Raw genomic sequence first — 22,126 nt, forward strand, 5'->3', positions numbered from 1 at the left:
AGCTGTAGTTTGAGCTCGGTCTACTACGGCAAAAAGCAGGAGTGCCTCTGACTCCCCAGTTCTGCCGGCGAGACAGTCAGTGGAGGGACACGTGGTTAAGTGGAAGCGGAGCCCGCTCGGAGGTTGGGGCTCTTTTGAGCGCGGGCCTTGCGCTCTGCTGTGTTCTCTGCCTGCTCAACAAAGGCTGGAGAGAATATGCAAAGCCTTAGCAGCCCCCAGGGCCGCTGTTGCCCGTCCCCTCCCTCTTCCCCAGTCAGCGAAGCAAAGAGTGACGGGGCTAGAAACATGTGGGTGTTCGGATATGGCTCTCTCATCTGGAAGGTGGATTTTCCTTACGAGGACAAGATGGTAGGATACATCACGGGCTACAGCAGGAGGTTCTGGCAAGGCAGCACGGATCACCGTGGCGTGCCGGGCAAGGTGAGCTGCGGTAGGCAGACAGAGCGGAGAAGCGGGGCTATCTTGTAACCTGGTCGATGCCAGTAGAGCACTGAGAGATGCCAGGACTCTTTTAGTTAGTGGGAAAATTTTGTTATCTCCCAGGTGGGAGCTGGGCTGGAATCGAACTGGGCCAGAGAAGGAAAAGGTTTGGGGAGGTGAACCTGTGCGACTGACAAGAGCTGACCCGCCAGCCATCCTGTTGCAGAGGAGCTTGGCAACTGCCTGCGTGCCCACTGGTCGGATTGATGTTTGTGTGCATAACCGTCGAGACAGATCTCCCACGTTTGGAGCAAAATAAGCCGAGTGCCAGTTTACTACGGGTGGAGCGATTCCAGAACCCAGGTGCACTTTTCACACGCACAGCCCAGCGCTATTATTGTTAGAATAATAGAAAGGTGTCTTTGTCTCCCACTCTCTATGCTTTTTACTTATCTATTTTATCTATACACAGACAAACCTCGAATACTAATATAGTTAGCAATGCAACTTGGGTACAATTGTTTTGTTTTTTCCTGTTTGGAAACAACTGTCCCCTTGGGGGACAGTGTATCTTGCAGGCAACAAGGAAGAAGACAAAGTTCCCAAGCTAGTTTTTCTTTTATTTCATTGCACTTCAGTGTTTGGGTCATCTTCTATAAATTTATTTATATTTGCTCAGATTCCTTCAGAGCACATTATGAAGGGAACTTCAATGGCAAGATTTGATTTTCTGCTAAAAATAAAATTACTGACCTTTAAACCTATCATGTTTAAATCCAAACCCATGGCTAATACTGGCTGTATTCCAACATGTTATACCAAAACAAAAAAATCACATTATGGCTTTAAATAATGGGTTGATTCACACAACATATTAAGAGGTAACAGGATTTGTTTAGTTTTGGCTTAGCATGTATAGTTTAATCATAGTTATTACTTAGCATATTGTTCAGTGTGAACAGGTGTGATCATTTCCTGAGCAACGCATATTGTTAAAGGTCAAGAAAAGTATTGTCCCGCTTTAAAACTGTCTTAAGGCATTTGCCATCAACCAATCTTTTAATGGCTGCGTCCATTTTATTCTTCAATATAATTTGGGGGAAAATCAGACTATTTTGTAAAAGAAATAAACTTATGTCACATATTACAAATAACTTTACAGATTCACACCTCAATCCTCCATGTTTTCTCTGAATAGGTTACATTAAACCAAATGTGATTTCGTACTAAATAAAAGAATGTAAGATGAAAGAAGTTGTTTCAAATATTTAAAAAGACCAACTTCTACTTACTACATGTGGATTTTGATTGCAAAACAAGAACATAACAAGAGCTGTGCATCCAGTATTTTAAAACCTTCTGAAATCTTGGATTAACAAGAGCTGTGCATCCAGTATTTTAAAACCTTCTGAAATCTTAGATTAACAAGAGCTGTGCATCCAGTATTTTAAAACCTTCTGAAATCTTGGATTTCTAGCATACTGTGCTGTGTAAATTATTCCTGTATGTAGAGGGATTCTGTATATTTCAGGAAAAAATTTACAATCTTCTGAAATGATACTATCACAGAACTGGCAGAGCACAATTCTTCTAAAATTACCAGGGTAGCATGTGGGTTTGCACTTTATTCTCTCAGTGAATGTCCTTTTGACTGAATAAGTATTACTTTTTTCCAAATTTCAGTTGAGAGATCTTAAACTACTTAAGTTTTGGACATCAGATATTGGTTGCTATGAAACTGATGCTGTTCAGGTTTTTTTTACTGCATTTATCTATAGAGCTTACTAAACAACTGATAATTTTGACTACATTTCATTTAAAATGAATATATGACCAATATTAAAACTAATGAAAAATTAGTTGGAGTTGGGTAGCCAATTAATTTAAATAATGTTATTGCATGATCAATTGACAAGATAATAATTTTGTCTCTACAACATTTATACTGCTTCAGTCTCCATTTCTCTTTCTATATAAATGTATCAATAATATGATGAGCCTAAGTTCGTTTACTATGAACATCCTAGTTTGTAACCATTGCATCCTTATCTAGAAATAAGCTTCAATGAATTCAATGGTACATTAGAAATATCACCATTTCTGCACCCATTCTGATTTATGATTGCTGTTTGAAACGATGTTAACTTCTGATCATATGAAAGAATTGTAAGAAAATGCTATAGTTGTTAATTTTCCATTTCTTTACTTCTTTATCCTTATACCAGATTTAATAAAAGAATTCTGATTAAATGAACATCCTTTAATATCTTTTTTGGACAGAATAAAATGAAGAAAAGTGTAAGAAGCAGTTTGGTCTAGTAGATAAGGCTCCAGGCTAGAAATCAGGAGACTGTGAGTTCTAGTTCCACCTTAAAACTGATTAGATGTCCTTGGGCCAGGACCCTGCACTTTTAAGAGGATGCCTGCTGGGAAGGAAAAAAAGAGAAGAGAAAGTATGTGAATCTTTTGGAGCTATCCATAATCCTGTAACACTTTGACTTACAGTGTCCTCAGAGCTCCTGTAAGCCTATTAATAAAACACAAACATTGACTGTCGTCATGAGAATGCTGCTCACATTCCAAGTTTGTGTAAACATGCTCAATTTTGTAGCCCTAAGAAAAAGTGTTGTTGGTATTCATGAGACTAGAATGGCTTCCATCAATTCACAGTCAGGCAGATAGTGTACAAATGGAGAAAATGCAACACGAGTGTTACTCCCAGGTCTGGTTATCCAACACAAAATTTCCCAAGAGCAAAGCTTACAATATTCTGGGAGATCACAGAGTCCAGAGAACAGCAAAGCATCTACAGGCCGTTCTTGCACTAAACAATGCACTGATGCCAGTGTTCATGACTCTACCATAAGACACCAAAGAAGAATGATCTGAATGAAAGGTTATCAAGGAGGAAACCACTGGTTTCCCAAAAACACAATGCCACAAGTTTCAAATTTGCCAAAGATAATCCAGCAGGCTACTAGAACATGGTTCAGTGGACAGACTAAGATAAAAATAGAACTTTGGATATTAATAAGAAATGTTATTTTTGAAGCAAATGAAATATGGAATTCAAGTAAAAGTAACTATCGTAAGCATAGTGATAAGATTTTTCATGGATTGGGGTATTTTGCAGCCTTATGACCCTGGGCAATTCAAATTAGGAAGGACAATAAATTCTAGAAATAGAAAATTGCTGGGTATTTACAACAGTTAGCCTAATTGAAAATATGTGTCATCTAAAACAAGGGGTTCATCTAAGGCAACTTCAAACCATCAATGAAATGAAGCTGTTATGTAAAGGGAAAAGGGCCAAACTACTTGCAAATCAAGGTGCAGGATTGGTTAAAAAGCACAGAAAATATTTTGTTGAATCAAATCTAATAGATCTTAGAGTTTAAATTGCAGCTCATAGTACAGCAGGATTATGGATAGTTCTGAAATGTTTACAAACTTACTGTTGTAGTATAATGTGTTGTCCAGTATGCATTCTTTCACTCTGTTTTTTTATTGGTTTTATTTGCTATTTTATTCCTTCAATTTTTAATAGAGATAGCATTTCATAGTGGCTGCATCTGAACATTACATTGAAATAGAACCCTTAAGACAAAATTGATCCAGAATGCAGTGGCATGTGAAGTTTTGGGCATCCCATAGTTTGCCCATGGTACACTGATGGTATGCAAGCTACATTATCTTCCATTTTCTTTTTGGCTGCAATTCAAGAGTCTTGTCTCCTTTAAAGCCCTGAATGGCATGGGGCCAAATTATTTGTGGGACCACTTGAGATTATTTGCGTTCTCCACCAGATCAGATACGAGTGGCTTGCTCCAAGTTCCTTCCCTTAAATGTTGCCATCTAGCCGGATCTAGGTAATCTGCCTTTTTGTTAGTAGCCCTGCCCTTTGGAACAACCTTCTCTCAGAGATCCAGCATACTCCTACCTGCCTGGTTTTCTGAAAAGCCTTGAAGATTTGGGTTTTCCAATAAGTTGGGATAGCATCTGGCTGGAACCTAATAAAGTTGTTGGTAGATATAAGTAATGTATTATTTTAGTGCCACTGCAAGATTTTATGCTGGTTTTGAGGTGCTTTTTGTGTGTGTGTATGTGTATTTGTAAACTGCCCACCATTATGATGAATAAAATAAGAGATTGTATAAATGTTTAAAATAAATAGGTCTGTATAGCATATGAGTAATGTGTGGTATAGGTACTTTCTACAAACCACCAGGGATAAATAATTCTGAAGGGTCTGCATATGATTTGCATGGAATTGTATGCAAACCAGTAATTTTCACCCCTATCTGTCCTATAACAATCCAGAAACATGGAAGTATGTATCTCAATCAAACTACTGTGTTATATCAACAGAAGGATGTTACTATTCAATTTTATATGCTACCCATAGGAATTAGATTGTTCAATGGCCTTTTAGTTTGAACCAAAATTCTGTGGAGTTAAACCAAAGTAAGCAAGCAGCATGGACTAACAACCTGCTTCTTGTGGTTAAACAGAATTTTAAATAGCTGATTTCAAGCATCGCCAGGATGCATTGTATTTCACTCTTCTAAATTGGTATCATAAGAAAATTGGCTGTGTTGATCTAGATTTTTTGTTAATATTTGGGGGATTTTTAAATATATTTGGTCAAATTTTTAAATGTTTTTATGCAAGTATTTAATCATTTCTGTTTAAGCATAAAAAAGATTTTTTTGGAACCACAATCACTAATTTTCTCAGAATGAAGGATTTTAGTTATTAGTGAAGGTGCCTATTTAATTATAACAATATGCTGCTCATTGCCTACTAAAGCCCACTGATGTATACGTCTCCAACTTTCAGGGATTTCTCAGAAAGACGTATTTTGAATTTGTAGCCTGAATAAAGGACTGAGAATAAGCTATGGTCTAGTTATTATTCGGAAATGCTTTTCAGAAAGCATTGTCTGCCATAGATTAATAACAATACCTATGAATTAAGATTAAAACAAGTAAAGCCTTTCCTATTTTCTATTTCATAAAGAATAAAAATATTTGGACAAAAATATTAAATTTTACAGTACTTTGGAACCCAGCGTGCCTCTCGCTATACAAGGATTATAGAGCTTATAAAATTCTAAATAGTATTTGTGGAGCAGAGGAAACAATGGAGTTCAGAAACATCCAGCAATCTAGGAGAATGGCATTGACAAGGCAAGGCTATGTTATTTACTGCTGTATATGCAGCAGATTTGTCAGTCATCAGAAATACTGACTGACTTCAACATAAATGAGCCAATACTTAAAAATAATTGGCATTCTTCTGGGATTAGACAATATGCAACATTAATATTCATTAGAGCTTACACCTTTCAAATAATGTTGTTTGGTTTTTATGCAAATTCACATCTCATGTCTGAAATCCTTACAATAAATTTTGAAAATTTATTTAAAAGTAAATGCTTCTTATAATATTTCAGCATAAGATTAGAACATCCACAGTAAATCTACAAAAAAGTGTTTTAAGGAATATATTTTTGCATTTTTCTTTTTATCTGTACGCCAAAGAAAGCTATAAAAATTAAGGTTTTTCTGAAAAAAAATAGTACTAAGGTAGATAATGGAATATATTACAGAAATCAGAAAATTATGTACAACATTCAGATTAATCATCTAAACATTTTCATGATAGGATAAAATAGTACCTATGTATTTCTGAACATTTAATGAAAAAGTGACTTAATTTAGTTATCAGTTAATGTCTACATTGTAAATGATTCTGTCTTTTTAAAAGAGTTCAGAGAAATAATAATCACAAATCAACTTGAATAGATTCCAATATTGTTGAGATAAACTCAGACTGAGAGGTAGCACCTTAGTTTAGGCCTTTAAATAAGTTTTTAACTAAGATAACACAATGCCAATTTTCCCATAGTTGTTTTTAAGGGAACTATAGGAAAACCCCATATGAAACCAGACATTGCCCCTGTGACTTAGGTGCTATAGAAATCACAGCCCATGTTCTTTTGTATTGTCAGTTCTACACAAAAATTCATGACCAATTGATTACCCATTTGTATGTAAATTTCCAATGCACTCCATAAGATTTTTATTTATATTATATTATTATATATTATATTATTATATTAAATAATTAAATTTATTTCTTTAAATATAGCAAATTTTTCCTACAGTATGTTTGAACTTTGTCTATAAATGGTTGCCAACAGTTATTGATGTTAAGGGATAATTTTGCTTTGTTTTATAGAATGTTTTTTTTAGTCAATGACCAATATAAAGTTTCTGTCTCTCAGTACCAATTTCCTAGCTATTAGATACCAGATTGCCTTAGCTTAACAGAGTTAGACAACTGGGCACAAAGATCCTGTTTGTGGTGGAGAGGACATTTCATTCTTATACCTGTACAAATATGGTCATTCTTTTGAGTGCACACATAAATACATTTCTAAGGCCAAATCTCATTTTTCAGATTTATTAAACAAATTTACATGGCCACCAAACTCACATCTAGGTGACTCCAAGAGGCTCTCAACATTAAAAACCACAAACATAAAAATACAACATAAGCCCCTCCCCCCATGGCATTAGCAACACAATCAAATTAACCACTTGATTGGCTCCTGTAGATGATGATCAGCTGAGGTTGAAGGTGGGGTCAAACACATAATTTTGGAATGTTTATACCCCCATAAGAGACCTTGAAGTCTGTTAACTCTTATGTGACCTTGACCGTTAATAGATCAGATTTTTGTATATAGGTAGTATGAACTAAACTTGTAGCACTTTTGAATTCTATCCTGGTTCATTTGGAGTTCCCAGGCCTGTTGCCTTTTGGAAAAGCAACAAGATAGAGGGCCAACCATACCTCAGCAGGAATGATATTCCTTAGAGAGGTGGCCACCATTGAGAAGACTCTTTTTCATGGTCCCAGAGATGTACATCCCTAACTGATGGGACCCATAACATATTCTGCCTTCTGCCTGGTAGGCTAGGTGGATGTAATCGGGGAGAGGCGGTCCTTCAAAAAGACCAAGCCTTGTAGGGCTTTAAAGGTGATAACCAGCACCTTGAATTGTATCTGGAAGCATATTGGCAGCCAGTACAACTCTCACAAGAGAAATGACACATGCAGAACTTAGGCTTGCATAAAACTGTTCAGGCCATGCATTCTGAACCAGCTGAAGCTCCTGGATACTGTACTATGTAAAGCGCATTACATCAATCCAGATGGGTGACTATTAGAAGGGCATGTTGGTCATAGTTGTGCAAAGACTCCACTGGCTCCTTAAGCAAAAGTCACAAGTCCAGAAGAAACCCCACTTTAAGCACTGGATCGCTATGGGGCAGTACAACCACATCCACAACCAACGATGGCAATTCTTCAAGAACCAGAGTCCCTAACCCAGAGCCACTCTGTCTCGCCAGGATTTAGATTTAGCCTGTTGCTCCCCATCCAGACCTCAACAGCCTCCATGCAATTCTCATCACCCATATGACTTTACTGATTAAAGTATATAACAGGAGGCAAACCTAGTAGGGGACTAGGGGCAAATTTAAAATTTTGAAAACATAGGGGTGGTAGATTCAGAATATAGTTGCCATAGTACTGTATGCATAGTCAATCTCACAATACTCATTTATCAGAAGCCCAGCTTCATTTCCCAGTAAGGTATATGTGCAACTCAAAGACTACTTGATTCTAGAGGCTTGTGCTTCGTAGCATGCCAACTTCCTGCTTTTACCATCATCATCATCTTCATCTCTTTTTTTAAAAAAAAAACTCATAGATTAGAGAGTCTAGCGAGTGAGTTGTCTGGGGACAATTTGTGAATAAAAAACTTTAGTTAGTTATGTCCAGGTTGTATTATTTTTATAAATAACTTAAGGAAGCGAATATACCTAATACTCCTTCATCCACCTATTTTACCTGAGGTGGGTTTTGGGCTGAAAGAGGGTGGGTTTTGGGCTGAGAGGTGAGGTGGGTTTTGGGCTGAGAGAGGGTGGCTGGCCCAAAATCACTCAGCTACCTTTCATGCCTAAAATGGGACTAGAAGTCAGAGAGCTCCTGGTTTTTAGCAGATACCTTAACTACTAGGACAACTGGCTCATTATCATACAACATCTATATTATAGAAGCTACAATGGTTGCCAGTTTATTTCTGGATGCAATTCATGGTTCTGTAATAGTTATTAATAATTAATTATTACAGTTACAATAAGAGTTAATGATAAAGAGACCTTGGTATCTATGAAATCATTTCTGTTTGGGAGCTGCAAGTAAAATCTGTCTCTGCAAAGCAAATAGATATAACACACTTAGAATATTCACACATCCCAAAATCTATAGAAGGGACTCGAAAGCAAGCATTCTCTCCTAGAGCTCCCCTTCTACAGAAGCAGCTGTCATCTAAAATAAGATGAGCATTTTTTTATTTTAAAATCTGTGAAAATATTTAATAGGCATTCAAGGGTTGAGGAACCAATGATAAATGTGCTTGAGATGCATACAGCCACTACTTATTGTTATTACTACTGAGTTGAATTATTTTGATTAAACCAGTCTAAAAGCACATGAAACACTTGTACATAAATGATTAAAAATGGATTAATGTTACAATCTGCATTCTTAACAAATATAAGCTCCTCAGCCAACAAATAATACCATCACTATGACAGAAGACAAATACTTTAAAATTATATTTCATTTATTTAATGATTCTGTGATTTGGCTTTTTGTTTTATCGGCTCTGATAAAGTTTTTACTGAATTTTTGTATGTTTTGTTTTTAAATTTTAGCCTGGAAGAGTTGTGACACTTATTGAAGATCCTGAGGTACAGTAGTTGCATTTTTACGTAGTCTATAAATATGTTTTGCCCTGAGTAGTAGTATGAAGCTGCCTTCTTAACTCTGATATAGAGAGAAAACTAGAATTTTAAACTGCAATCTTACAGACATTAATTGGGATATAAATTCATAGACACAATGTAAATATACAAAATAAATATGCATAGCTTTATAACTACTGTGAAAGAACTGGAGAAAATTACAAAATGCAAAAACCTGCAAATAGAGTAACTGTGGCAAAAGAAAACAAAGATAGTTCAAATTGGATGCTTGGGTGCAATCCCAAAACATCTGGAGCACTACTTGAATAACATTGGCATTGACAAAATCCCCATTAGTCAATTGCAAAAGGCAGCTTTATTTGGAATAGCTTACATCCCGCAGTAATATCTTTAACACTTTCAAATAACATCTCCCTCTCTGCTCAAGGAAGATGGGCAGTGAAGAAATATGAAATATAAACAAACAATCGCCTATACCAGATTCTTGGGAAGGACTCAATGGGTGGAGAACAGTACCAAATCCAATATAAACAATCTAGCTGACTGTGAAATGAACCTTAATAATAATTCAAAGTTGAACATTTATGGAAATCCAAGTTGAATGTGTATTGAAAAAGAAGTCCATTATTAAACCAGTTGTGATTAAAGCCCTCAGAGCAATACCTAAAAGACTCCCTTAATGGCTGGAAATATTAAAATTATCAAATCTGAGCACCTTAATTTTACAAAAGCCCATCCTGCTTAGAACATCCTAGATCAGTGATGGCGAACCTTTTAGAGACTGAGTGCCTAAACTGCAACCCAAAACCCACTTATGCATCGTCGAGTGCCGGGTGGGTGTGGCCTATTGGCTGAGTGTTGCCAATTGGGTGGGCATGGCCAATTGGGTGGGCGTGGCTGCGGTGGTAATGGCAGACTGGATGGGGCTAAAAAGTTCAATCAATCAATTCCAACTTTGCAAGATCTTTTTTTTCCCGCGAGAAGTTGAAATTGACTGATTGAACCTTTTTTTTTTTTTTGCACATGGTGGCGGAGGCCTAAAGCAAAAAGGTTTTATAAAACCCAGCTGAAGGCCTAGGACTGGGGCGACGGTGCGCATGCCCACAGAGAAGGCTCTGAGTGCTGCCTCTGGCACCCGTGCCATAGATTCGCCACCACTGTCCTAGATGCTACCTTAATAATACTTGGTTAGGACTTGAATTATTAAGATTCCAGTGGTCTTAGACTGTGAATCTAACTGTAGATTACACACACAAATAATGATGACTTGAAAAGTGGATAAAAATGCAAAATCCAGTTTAAATATCTAATTGACTGTACAACCTACTATAATAATAATTCTATTTTTACCAAAATATTTATTGCTTTGAATAAGTTCATACAACATCAAAATCTACATAATGGTTTAGTACATGGATAAATCTAGTCCCTGTAATAAATTATATAGTTAGGCAATGGAATACAGAGTAGCCAAAAAGTAGAAAGATAGGTGGGGGAACTGAAATGCACAATGTGGTCATAAATGCCGCCAAGCTGCCAAGCATCCAAATTTTAACCCAGGGATGTTGTAACAGCTATAACTTCAAGGAAGAGCCATAAGTACCATTCATTCAGTGCTAAGTTCTAAGTTCAAACAGTTGCTGAACAAATAGTTGTTAAGCAAGCACTACATGTAATGAGATGCTGGTATAAAAGATAATTTATTTTTCATATGAGCTTACTATTAGTTTCATAGAGTAGATATGAAAAAATCAAAAGAAAATATACAGTATATAGTCCCCATGATATTTAGTTCCACTTGGATCATATGCCTCCATGATTGAAGAAAGCATTGATGAGACACATGGCAGCCTGCAAAATATGCTGTCAGATAATGCTCATAGACACATCCTGTACCAAAGTCTTCTTCTCAGTGACATTTTCTTGCTGCTGTACATATGTTAATATTTGTTTTGGACTCTACCATAGGGAGCAAATAGTAATATCCAGTTGAATGGTAAAGCAGCTATTTATGATTTTTGAATAGCAAAGAAATTATTGTCCTGTCCATATAAATACAACTTTATTTTAAATATATTATGAAATAAAATGTCAATAAATTATAGCAAAAAATAAAAAATAAGATTTTCTACACTCTGAAATGCTGGTTCTATAGAGCACAATCCATTATATTTCTACCAAAAAAAAAAAATTCAAACTCACAGTTCTGATGTGCTCCTCAGTATATTTTTTGCACTGTAAATTTATCTTGTACTTGGAACGATTTCCTTGATATATATATTTTTACCTTCACATAATCTATGATTAGCATTGTATTTTAACATGTTGCTGAAAACTCCTAATTCTGATTACAGGGTTTATATTTTAAACCTTTTTGGAAGGTAATGTTTTGTTTATAGTACAATGAAAATAAATAACTACTCCCTTTCTATGACCTGCGTTTAAATACTCCAACATTGAGGCTTAAATCAGTTTTACAGATAGGTACCACTAAACCTATTTATTTAAAGTAAATTTGCCTAGGATCAGAAATTAAAAATATGAACCATGAAAATCTCACTTCCATCTTCAAATCAGCTACAAATTCACACGTGAATTAAATTTTCAACTTTGTGTTCTCACATCTGAAGAGCAAAGGTAAAAATTTACAAGGTGTTACAGAATTATTGTGATATTATTAAAATACATTTGAAATGTTCTAAAAAGTAAAAAATAAAATAACTCAGTTCATATTACTTATTCTATATCATCTTTATTTCTCTTACATTAGAAGTGTTCACATTAAGGACCACTCTTGACTTCTACATGGTGTGCTAGATGGGATCCTGTAAAATAAATTAAGTGAAGCCAAGATTAAGTAGTGGCTAAGACAAAAAAACCATTGGGCCATAGTTTAATTGTGATATAATGTAAATCAGGGGACTCCAACCCCCGGTCCGTAGACCAGTACCAGGCCACAGCATGCCAGCTACTCGTCTGCACAAACAAGCAAAGCCCCATTCGTGGGATGTAGGTGGCACACAAAAACATGCACTCTCCGGTCCACGGAAAAACCTCTCTCCACAGAACCAGTCCCTGGTGCCCAAAAGGTTGGGGACCTCTGATGTAAATTATAATATAATATGTACAATTTATTTATGATGCACTGAACAGTTTCTATTATTCTATTATCACTGATGCTACTTAGAAAATTTATGCACAGTTGAGGCTTCAGGGCTAAATCCAGTCGTCATATCCCTCCAAAATTTGCCTCCAATTGCAATTTTTAAGGTGTTAACTCAATACCTTAAAAATTGCAATTGGGGGCAAATTTTGGAGGGATATGATGACTGGATTTAGCCCTAAAGCCTCAACTGTGCATAAATTTTCTAAGTAGCATCAGTGATAATCCCTCAGTATTTATATTTCTTGAGAATAAATACAAATGTCATGAAAACAAGGAGGTTTAAACACCACCAATTGTCCTGTAATGCTGCCGAATTTAGATCAGAGTAATGGCAGCTACAGATTTCAACCTTTTGTACTTGACAAGATCAGCACAATGCAACACAGTGTCTGTCACTGTGAATTCTTCTGTACTTTTCTGGTAAGTTTTTTCATACTGCTGTGCAGTTAGATCCTATTATGTTAGCAGACAGCTTCCTCTATAAGCAAAGAATAGTTTAGCTTGGTTTTTTTCTCTTTCCCCAGCATTTGTATTACAAAACAAACTCCAATCATTGCAAACTAGTTATTTCAAATCAATACCCTCTAGTCATCCTGAGTTACTAATGTACAACTAATAGTGCAGAACATCTAGAAATTATCAATATTTTTAGCTTATCTCTATCAACGTATCTTGCTAAATTAACAGCACTTGTAGATGAAGTACCTGCCCAGAGGTGTCAGAGTAGAAAAAGAGTTCTTAACCATAATAAAACCCTGGAGATGGGAAGAGAGGCAGAGAAGAAGTGAGAATTTGCAATTCTATCATTAAATCCTGGTTTCCAGTCTTTCATTAATGTGCATGCATTACTGACAATAAAGGTTTGGAAGAGTGACCTCTAACTCTTTGATAGAGTCTGATCTTTGTATGTTTTATCTTTTTGGTTGTATTCTTCTACAGGGCTGTGTATGGGGTGTTGCATACAAACTGCCAATAGGACAAGAAGTTGAAGTAAAAGCCTATCTTGATTTTCGAGAGAAGGGTGGATATAGGACTACAACTGTTGACTTCTATCCCAAAGATCCTGCAGTGGAACCTTTTAATGTGCTATTATATATTGGAACCTGTGAAAACCCTAACTACCTCGGACCCGCACCCCTAGAAGAAATTGCCGAACAGATTTTTAATGCAGTTGGTCCTAGTGGAATGAATACAGAATACCTATTCGAACTTTGCAATTCCCTCAGGGATCTTGTACCAGAAGACGTGGATGAACATGTTTTTGCTTTAGAGAAACTGGTAAAGAAACTATTGGAAGAAGAGCAAAACAAACCTGTATAACAGTCGCTTTGCAAAGAGTTTCTTCACTATCAGAATAAGTTTATTCTGTTTATATTGTTTATATAATTTGGAAATTATCCATCAAAATTTTTAAAAATTAGTTTCCATATTTCATTGAGGCATCACTGTCCTTGAGCAGTAGAGATTTTTAAAATATTTAAAAAAATTTAAGAAGGAACTTTGAATTTCCATGAAGTTTTAAGAATGCTTTTCTGTTCATTTCTCAAATTTGAATAACGTAGGCCTGATTTAAGTTGAAGGGAAGCTTTTTTAACTTTAAGTTACAGTATTAGATTTTGTTTTCCTCTAAAAAAAAGTTTTGAACTAGATTCTTCATTTAAGTATGGATGCAGTCCTATGCACAAAAGGAAGTCCCTTTCAACAAAGAAAGAAATGCATAGGATTGAGTGATGTGTATTGACATGTCAGTATATTCCTTTAAAAATGTTCCCAATAGGATTTGTGGATTACAGCACTGAGAGAGAAATCCTTTGTGCACTTGTTTAGGATTAAGTTCAACATGGTAAAAAGTAAATATGTGTAGGATTACATTCTAAATTCTAATTCTATATCTACGAAGGGCCTGGATTATATGTACACCTGTTTGAAACGTATTGCTTATTATATATTATTTATCATTTAGTTTAACTTGCCCAAATTCAATAATTTATATATAACAATTTACTTAGTAATAAGAGGATCAATAGTTACAAATGAAAGGAAACTACACTTTGCATTCATGGTTTCAATATCTTCAGAGATGATGTACACTGGTACAAGGCTTTCTCTCATTTTTTGGAAAATAACTAATCAGGGAAACAACTTGAATCTAGAGTAATAAGTATGTAACAAAACTCCTATCTATAATCATTATAGGCAATTTTCAGAGATAGTCAAATCTATCTTTATCCCAATAACTAGAACTCCTTAAATTAAAATTCACAATAACCCTTTGTTCAACCTTTACTTTGCCAAAATGATGTGGTCACCAATACCTAATGTTATAGTTTCACAATTTCTTGCTTCTAGTAGTTAAGAACACACAATAACACATTGAGGTGCAAGAACATTTCTTCTTCAATCTTTGTTTTTAGTGACAATCCTGAGTTTTTATAAATTTCTATGCATTTGTAAAGCTTCATTATTGAAGACTGCAGTTTTCTTTGTAAGATCTAGTTGGAAAAATTTGGAAGTATATGGATTATGCAGCTCAGTCCATTTGAAAAGCACAGAATCACCATTTGTAATACAAGAGCAAATTTTGGATAGTAATTCCTTTTTGCTTTCAAACGGAATCAAACAGAAGGATTGTTGTTTCTTTAAGGACTGACAAAGATCTGGCAAGCATCTAAATAAGGAATAAACTCCCTTGTAAGTCAAACTTCTTCAGGAAATATTGGCACATAACTTGCATAGGAAAGATTCTGAACGAAAATTTATGCTACCAATTTGCAAGCCTAGTTATTATCATTAATTAGCATAGTTCTAGTTGTACCTGGATAACTTATTATAATTAATTATATTTTCTACTAACAAGAATTTGGAAATGCTTGCTAGAATTTTTCACTGAAATAACCCTTGCAATGATAAACTTGTCACTAAACAAAGGAAAATATATGAGCTGCAGTCTATTTCCAATCTCCAACAAAAATGTTATTATGTTTCCTCCTATAGCTAAGGATTTCAAAAGAGAACACTATGGAATGCCTCTTTGATGGCTATAGCTAACCTATAAACACTCTTTAAAAATTCTAATAATTGTGCATCTCTCTCCCATAATGCTTTGAACTAGTTGTTTATTGAAGATTGTATTACATATACCTAGGCCATCTGTCACAATATTTTTGAAACCACGTCAAGTATTTATTTGAGAGTCCAAATTAAAATTTACACCAGTTAAGCATAAGCTGTTGATTTAGTTTAAATCAAATCAGTCAATTGTATTTGCATCCAGAAGGCCCATAAGTAACTTACAAACATAATCTAAATTTAAATATTTTACTTACTAAACTGTTTTATCCATTATCAAATTTAGATTATGTTTGTAAGTTGCTTTTAGGCCTCCTGGCCATAAATAAAATTGATCGATTTAGCTAAATGTACCTCTTTTTTCAGAATTCTGTACTTAAGAGTTCAAGGGTAAGTTGCACAGTAAATTGCCAGGACTTCTAAACTTTCTCAGCTTCCACTGAAATGGTTATCTGCTACGTTAACTTGATAACATTAACCTTTCCGTCCCAACTATGCATGTACATCTCATAATTTCAGTTCTTTTCTTTAAACTTTCAACAAAATCATAAACTGGTTGTATGTTTCTGTAATTTTCATAATGAAACTTGTATGATTTTGCATTAGTAATACAACAATTATGGTTTAAGCCCATACAGTGTTTCTCTCCCTGTTTAACAAATACTTGCAAATGTTATGCTGTTGTTTGTGTATTTGGAGGCATCTGTATCCAACAAAGTGTGAAAACTAAGTCTGAATCAGAAGGTTATAGTTTTAATAAGGAGTTAATCAAGATTTTAAACAATGAAAAGGAATTCTGATACAAACCATAAATGGCATTTCCAGATCACAGTAAAATAAATTATGTATAGGTTAAATATGATTAATTCTTATTACATCATTATAAAACATCTACATAGAAATAGGGCTTAGTTACCATAAACATTTTATCACTGATTTTTAATCTGAATTATTTTATTGTAATTCAGTTACATTAAGCAGAGCTCAGCAACTAGTGAATGAGAATTGTACTACATAACCAAAGAAATGTTCGATTTTCATTTCCCAATCATGCTGTATGTCCTTTTTAAAAAAATAAGTGGAATTTTAATAACAGTTTGTAATCCATTGATTGCTGCTCTGAAAAAAAAATATACAATTCCATTGGGCATTCTGAAAATCTTTGGATCCCACCATCAACACTAGAGGTGCAATACTGTAGTACAAATGTGCAAAAGGTTATAGGTGAAATGAAGTAACTTTGAAGCTTAAAATGAGAAGTACATTAAATAGCCAGCACCATTCTTAGGAATCTGTTTCAGCATCACAGCATGGCTTCTTTTACCAGAAGATAAATGGTTCATTATTCCCTTCACTTACCTGTTTTAAATGAGTTATAGGCATCTCTCAACTTATGACAATGCAGTGACCATTCAGAATTACAATGGTGCTGAATAAAGGGTCTTATGACCTACACCCAAACTTATGGCCACTGCAGTGCCCTGTGTTCACGTGATCACAATTCAGGAACCCTTACAACCAACATCAGGGATGCTGCAGCTGCCCCTACTTGCCTATCTTCCTCCCATCCACCCAACTGTTTTCCATGAGCCTACTTCCCATCTTGCTCCATCCCACAGTAGCTGATGCATCATGCAGCCTTCCTATATAAAAGTGGCTTGGTGCCATCTTGGAAACTGATGCAATTTTGGGAGTGGCCACAATTCGCAGATCTCCAGAATTGTAGTCACTTCTAAAATGGCACCAGTCCGGTATGGCACTAGGCACGTTCTGTACATTATGTGCACAATTATTAGGCAAGCAAGTATTTTGACCATGTCATTTTCAAGCATAATTTCCACTTCCAATATATATAAACTTAAATGCTTAGTGGATATAAGCATATCAGGTGATGTGTATTTGTGTAATGTGGGAGGTGTGGCCTAAGGAGATCAACAACCTATATCAAGATGTGCATAATTTATTAGACAGCTTCTTTTCCTCAGGCAAAATGGGCCAAAAAAGAGATTTAACTGGCTTTCAAGTCAAAATTGTAAGTTTTTCAGAAGGATGCAGCACTCTTGAAATTGCTAAGATATTGGGGCATGATCACAGAACCATCAAACGTTTTGTTGCAAATAGTGAATAGGGTCGCAAGAAACGTGTTGAGAAAAAAAGATGCATATTAACTGCCAAAGATTTGAGAAGGATCAAACATGAAGCTACCAGGAATCCGTTATCTTCCAGTGCTGTCATATTCCAGAACTACACGCTACCTGGAGTGCCCAGGAGTACAAGGTGTTCAGTGCTTAGAGATATGGCCAAGGTAAGGAAGGCTGGCAGTACTGTAGGTTTGGGAGTTGATTCTGAGTCCATCTTCAACCCGAAAAGGTCCACCTCATCATTAATAATACCAGCCCATACCAGTACCCCACCTCTACCTTGCTGGTATCTGAGTCAAAGTGAGCTCTGTGCCTATTACTGATCCAGCCACAGGCCCATCCATCTAGTCTGTCAAGAATCACTCTCATTCATAAAACCTTTGAAAAATCTGTCTTCCGATATTCCTTGGCCCAGTCTTACTGTTTCAACGTATGTGTCTTGTTCAGTGGTGGTCGGGTTTCAGCCTTCCCTACCTTGACCATGCCTCTGGCCATGCCCTCTGGGTATTCCAGGCAGGTTGCAGTTCTGAAATATGACACCATTGGAGGATAATGGATTCCTGATAGCTTCATGTTCTCAAATCTTTGGCAGTTAATGTGCATCTTTTTTTTTCAACACATTTCTTGCGACCCTGTTGACTATTTGCAACAAAATGTTTGATGGTTCAGTGATCACGCCCCAATATCTTAGCAACTTCAAGAGTGCTGCATCCCTCTAACTTTTTATAATTTTTGACTTTTCAGTCAGTTAAATCTCTGTTTTGGCCCATTTTGCCAGAGGAAAAGAATCTGTCTAATAATTATGCACACCTTGATAAAGGGTGTTGATCTCTTTAGACCACACCCTCCCACACAAATACACATCACCTGATATGCTTACATCCACTAAGCATTCAAGTTTATACCACTTGGGAGGTAGAAAATATGGTCAAAAACTCATTTGCCTAATAATTGCTGCTGCTCTTTCTGAAAGACAATTTCTGAAGATTTTCATTTGGATAGAGAATCAGCTGATGTGAAACACAACAATCAACAAGATTGGTGCCTGCCTCCAGAATGACACAAAGCAGCCTCTGCAGGAAAGCTGCATGTTGCATTGATTGGACACTCTTTTGGAAAGGTGAACTTTGGAAGAGATAAGTGGAGTGAGGCAGGAGAGGAGACGCAAGTTTGTGGGACCCAGGTGAACAGGAAGCTGTGGAAGGAGTGTCTCAGAAGGTGGAGGCCCTGGGAGGCCTTATGCAGGCAACATGTGAGCTGGGGAGGTACTGCGTTGCAGTCCTGCATTAGATGTCCCCCACTAACTGTGTTCTGCTTAAAGATTACCACAGGGAGCCAGTATTGTGGTCATAAGCAAGGTAATCACATAGGCAGTTCGCTAATGACTGCAAGGACTTAAAAATATAATTCCAAATTTGAGGACTACCTGTATATATTTACAGGGTATAACTTCTGTTCTAATGGCAGAAAGTGAAGAGGAGCCAAGAGATTCTTGATGAGGATTAAAGATGAGAATGTAATGTTGGTTGGAAACTCAACATTAAAAAACCTGAATCATGGCATCCGGTCTCATCATTTCCTGGCAAATAGAAGAAGAAATGGAAGCAGTGACAGATTTTATTTTCTTGGACTCTAACATCGCTGCAGACAATGACTGTAATTAAATTAATTAAAAGAAATTAAAAGACTCTAGCTCTTTGGGAGGAAAGCTATGGCAAAGCTAGGCAGCATATTAAAAAGCAGAGACATCACCTTGCCAACAAAGGTCTGTATAGGATTTTCTCAGTAGTAATGTATGGCTGTGAGAGTTGGACCATAAGGAAGAGGAAGGCTGAACGATTGATACTTTTGAATTGTGGAGCTGGAGAAGACTCAAGTGTCCCTTGGACTGCAAGAAGATCAAATCAGTCTTTGGAAGGACAGATGCTGAAGTTCAAATACTTTTGCCACCTAATGAGAAGAGAAGATTCATTGGAGCCTGATGTTGGGAAAGATTGGAGGCAAAAGGAGAAGGGGACAGCAGAGGATGAGGTGATTAGATAGTGTTAACACCAGAAAAGTAAAAAATGTTTCATTAAACCAAATCTGATATCACTGCAAAAATACAATTATAAAAATGACATAAATATATCTGCCATGTTACCACAACTTAATGAAAACAATGTTCGCAATAAGGACTAGTTCATTAAATACATATTAAAACATTAATAACTAGCATTCTGTCAAAATAATTCAAACTTGATTGTTATAAGATAGTTTTCATTCTTGTATGAAGATGCCATCAAAAAATTGATACCAGATAAAGAACTGTCAAAGCAAATTAAATATCTTTTTAAGAACAATATTTTAAATGAAATTATGTACCAATTAAATCCTTATGAATTATTTAAAAAGTGCATGCATTGTTCACATATTTCCTACAATTATAAACTATCAACTCAAAATCAGCTGAAGGCAACAATATTGGGCACACTTCCAAGTTAGTTGAGTAATATCTGTTGAATTAAATATGGATAAACATTAATATCAGAAATTCCATATTTTTATGAGTCACAGAAGTGATAGTATTGTATTGTATTGTGGTACTATTTTTTCTTATAAATACAGGTAATATGTAGATGAGATTATACAGATTAGGAGGAAATGTATTGCCTTCTTTAATTTTATTGCATAAAAATATTAATAAAATGCCTTGTTAGTGTGATCTGTCATTAGAGTAACGTGTCTAACAGCCATCATTGCCCCCTTTGACCTAATTAGTTCCAAGATGTCTGGGGAGTGTGACTCCTCCATAGCTGTACTGATTAATAATTATAAATCCAGAGAGTACCAAGTTATGAAATATTAATATGCATTTCTCCTCTTCTCTGCATAATTACCTGCTTTGATACATACATACTCTAAATTAACAGTAATTTCTAATACCAGGGGCAGACAAAGCCCAGGTAATAGTTTCAACTAACAGAGTAAGAGTTTTCTCATGTTATTATATTTTCTTAATCAGGCAGGTGACTATGGAAATTCTCAGTCATCTAGGTCATGGTTATCCCCAAAGTGCTTTTTCAAAAGGCAACTGGAATTTGGTTTTTTTTTTCTTGAAGACATTTCTCTTCTCATCCAAGAAGCTGAAGAAGCGAAATGTCTTCAAGAAAAAAAAAAAAAAAGTCCAGCTGCCTTTTGAAAAAGCACTTTTGGAATTTATCAGGGAGGGCAAATTACTGAGCTAAAATTCCCTCCCCTTTCCCCCTTTTTTGCAACTCTAATAATCCATTTTATTAAATGGCTGGATTTCAGTGGTATTGTTTGTTGTGAAACAAAACTTTAAGCCCTGTATATAAAATCATGGTGCTCATTCAGTCGTGTCTGACTCTGGGCAATCCTATGGACCAGGTCTTTCCACATCTTCTAATCTTACACTACACTACGTACTTTTTTGCTTACATACCGTACTAAGCCTCCCTGAAATCTACTGCAACTTCACCCTTCAAAAGTGAATCAAGTCCTTTTTTAAAGGTAGGGTTAAGTTTTGTTGTAGATTTTATTTATTTGCCACTGGCAGTTCAAAATATGTACATTTTTTGTTATTATTTTAATCCCATTACTAGAAATCAGGAATCTAAACCACTGAACAGAAACCACGATTGAAGCAGCCTGTTAACTGTTAACGTAAGAAAATGACGGTCTACAACTCTTTTGAGATTTCTGGTCGTGGTCTACCACGTATGAATCATATTCCACAGAGAATCTGCTTAACCTCTGAGCCAGATTTGGCCAATTGCCGACAATATATCGCTTAACCCTTGTTCTCTTGCTGCTCTGCTGCAAGAACGGGGGCTTCGAGGCCCCCATCCCACCCCTCCAATTCCTGCCCTTTGAATCCCACCAGAGTATCTTTATTCCACTTCCCACCACGGGGAACTCGGCAAACCTCCCTCGCAAACACGAATCTCTCGGTCTTCAGTTTTCAAAAGACATAAAAGGAGAGCCAGTTTCCACCAGTCCTTCCGGAACAAAACGGTCACGGAGAAGCATGAACGCGCTGCTCCCTTCCCCTCTTGGTCTCTGAAGCATCTTACCTCCTCTCATCTCCTCAGGCAACGCACTCCGACTTCCCCGGATGTTGATCGGAGGCTGGGACACACGCGAGCGCGCGCGCGCGCGCAAACACACACACACAGCGCCCCGCCCCTCCTCCCCCGCTGGAGGAAAATTCATAGAACTCCGCAGAGGGTAGAGTCGCCCATAACCTGCGCCTACTTTGAGCCGCAAAGATATTAGTCGACTCCACAACTGATGTTGCAGCCTATACAAATGTTGTTCCAGTATTGCTAGCTAGTGATTATAGGTACAGACTGATATAGTAAGAATCTTAGCCAGAAAGAGCTGAACTATACGGAAAGCAGGGAATTTCAATGAAAAACTCTTTGAAGTTCAGAAGGCCATTAATGCCTGTGACACGGAATGGGCTGAGAACAAAAGGATTAGAC

At 36.3% G+C, this 22,126-nt stretch overlaps 2 protein-coding genes across 7 annotated transcripts in view; one reads left to right on the forward strand and one right to left on the reverse strand.

Annotated features, from left to right (window-relative positions):
- The window catches only part of ASB3 (ankyrin repeat and SOCS box containing 3), a 79,555-nt gene extending 57,783 nt beyond the window's left edge, over positions 1 to 21,772 (reverse strand). For 2 of the 6 annotated variants that reach the window (XR_005556831.1, XR_005556832.1), the window contains exon 1: positions 19,392 to 20,691. Coding sequence is in view for 2 of the 6 variants with exons in the window: in XM_039344315.1 (XP_039200249.1) it covers positions 19,392 to 19,456 (65 nt within the window). In the remaining 4 variants the exon portion in view is untranslated. Of the gene's footprint in view, positions 1 to 19,391; positions 20,694 to 21,715 lie in introns of those variants that run through there. The other 4 variants (XM_039344315.1, XR_005556833.1, XM_039344320.1 and 1 more) reach the window with 4 other exon arrangements.
- Positions 152 to 16,355, forward strand: CHAC2 (ChaC glutathione specific gamma-glutamylcyclotransferase 2). The gene is made up of 3 exons (XM_039344321.1): positions 152 to 420; positions 9,213 to 9,248; positions 13,369 to 16,355. Exons 1-3 carry the CDS (start codon positions 196 to 198, stop codon positions 13,747 to 13,749), a joined length of 642 nt encoding a protein of 213 aa, XP_039200255.1. The 5' UTR covers positions 152 to 195; the 3' UTR covers positions 13,750 to 16,355.
- Positions 21,773 to 22,126: the final 354 nt, after the last annotated feature.

This window comes from Crotalus tigris, unplaced genomic scaffold, assembly GCF_016545835.1.
Source record: "Crotalus tigris isolate CLP2741 ecotype Arizona unplaced genomic scaffold, ASM1654583v1 scf7180000017903.3850313, whole genome shotgun sequence".
NCBI lineage: Eukaryota > Metazoa > Chordata > Lepidosauria > Squamata > Viperidae > Crotalus > Crotalus tigris.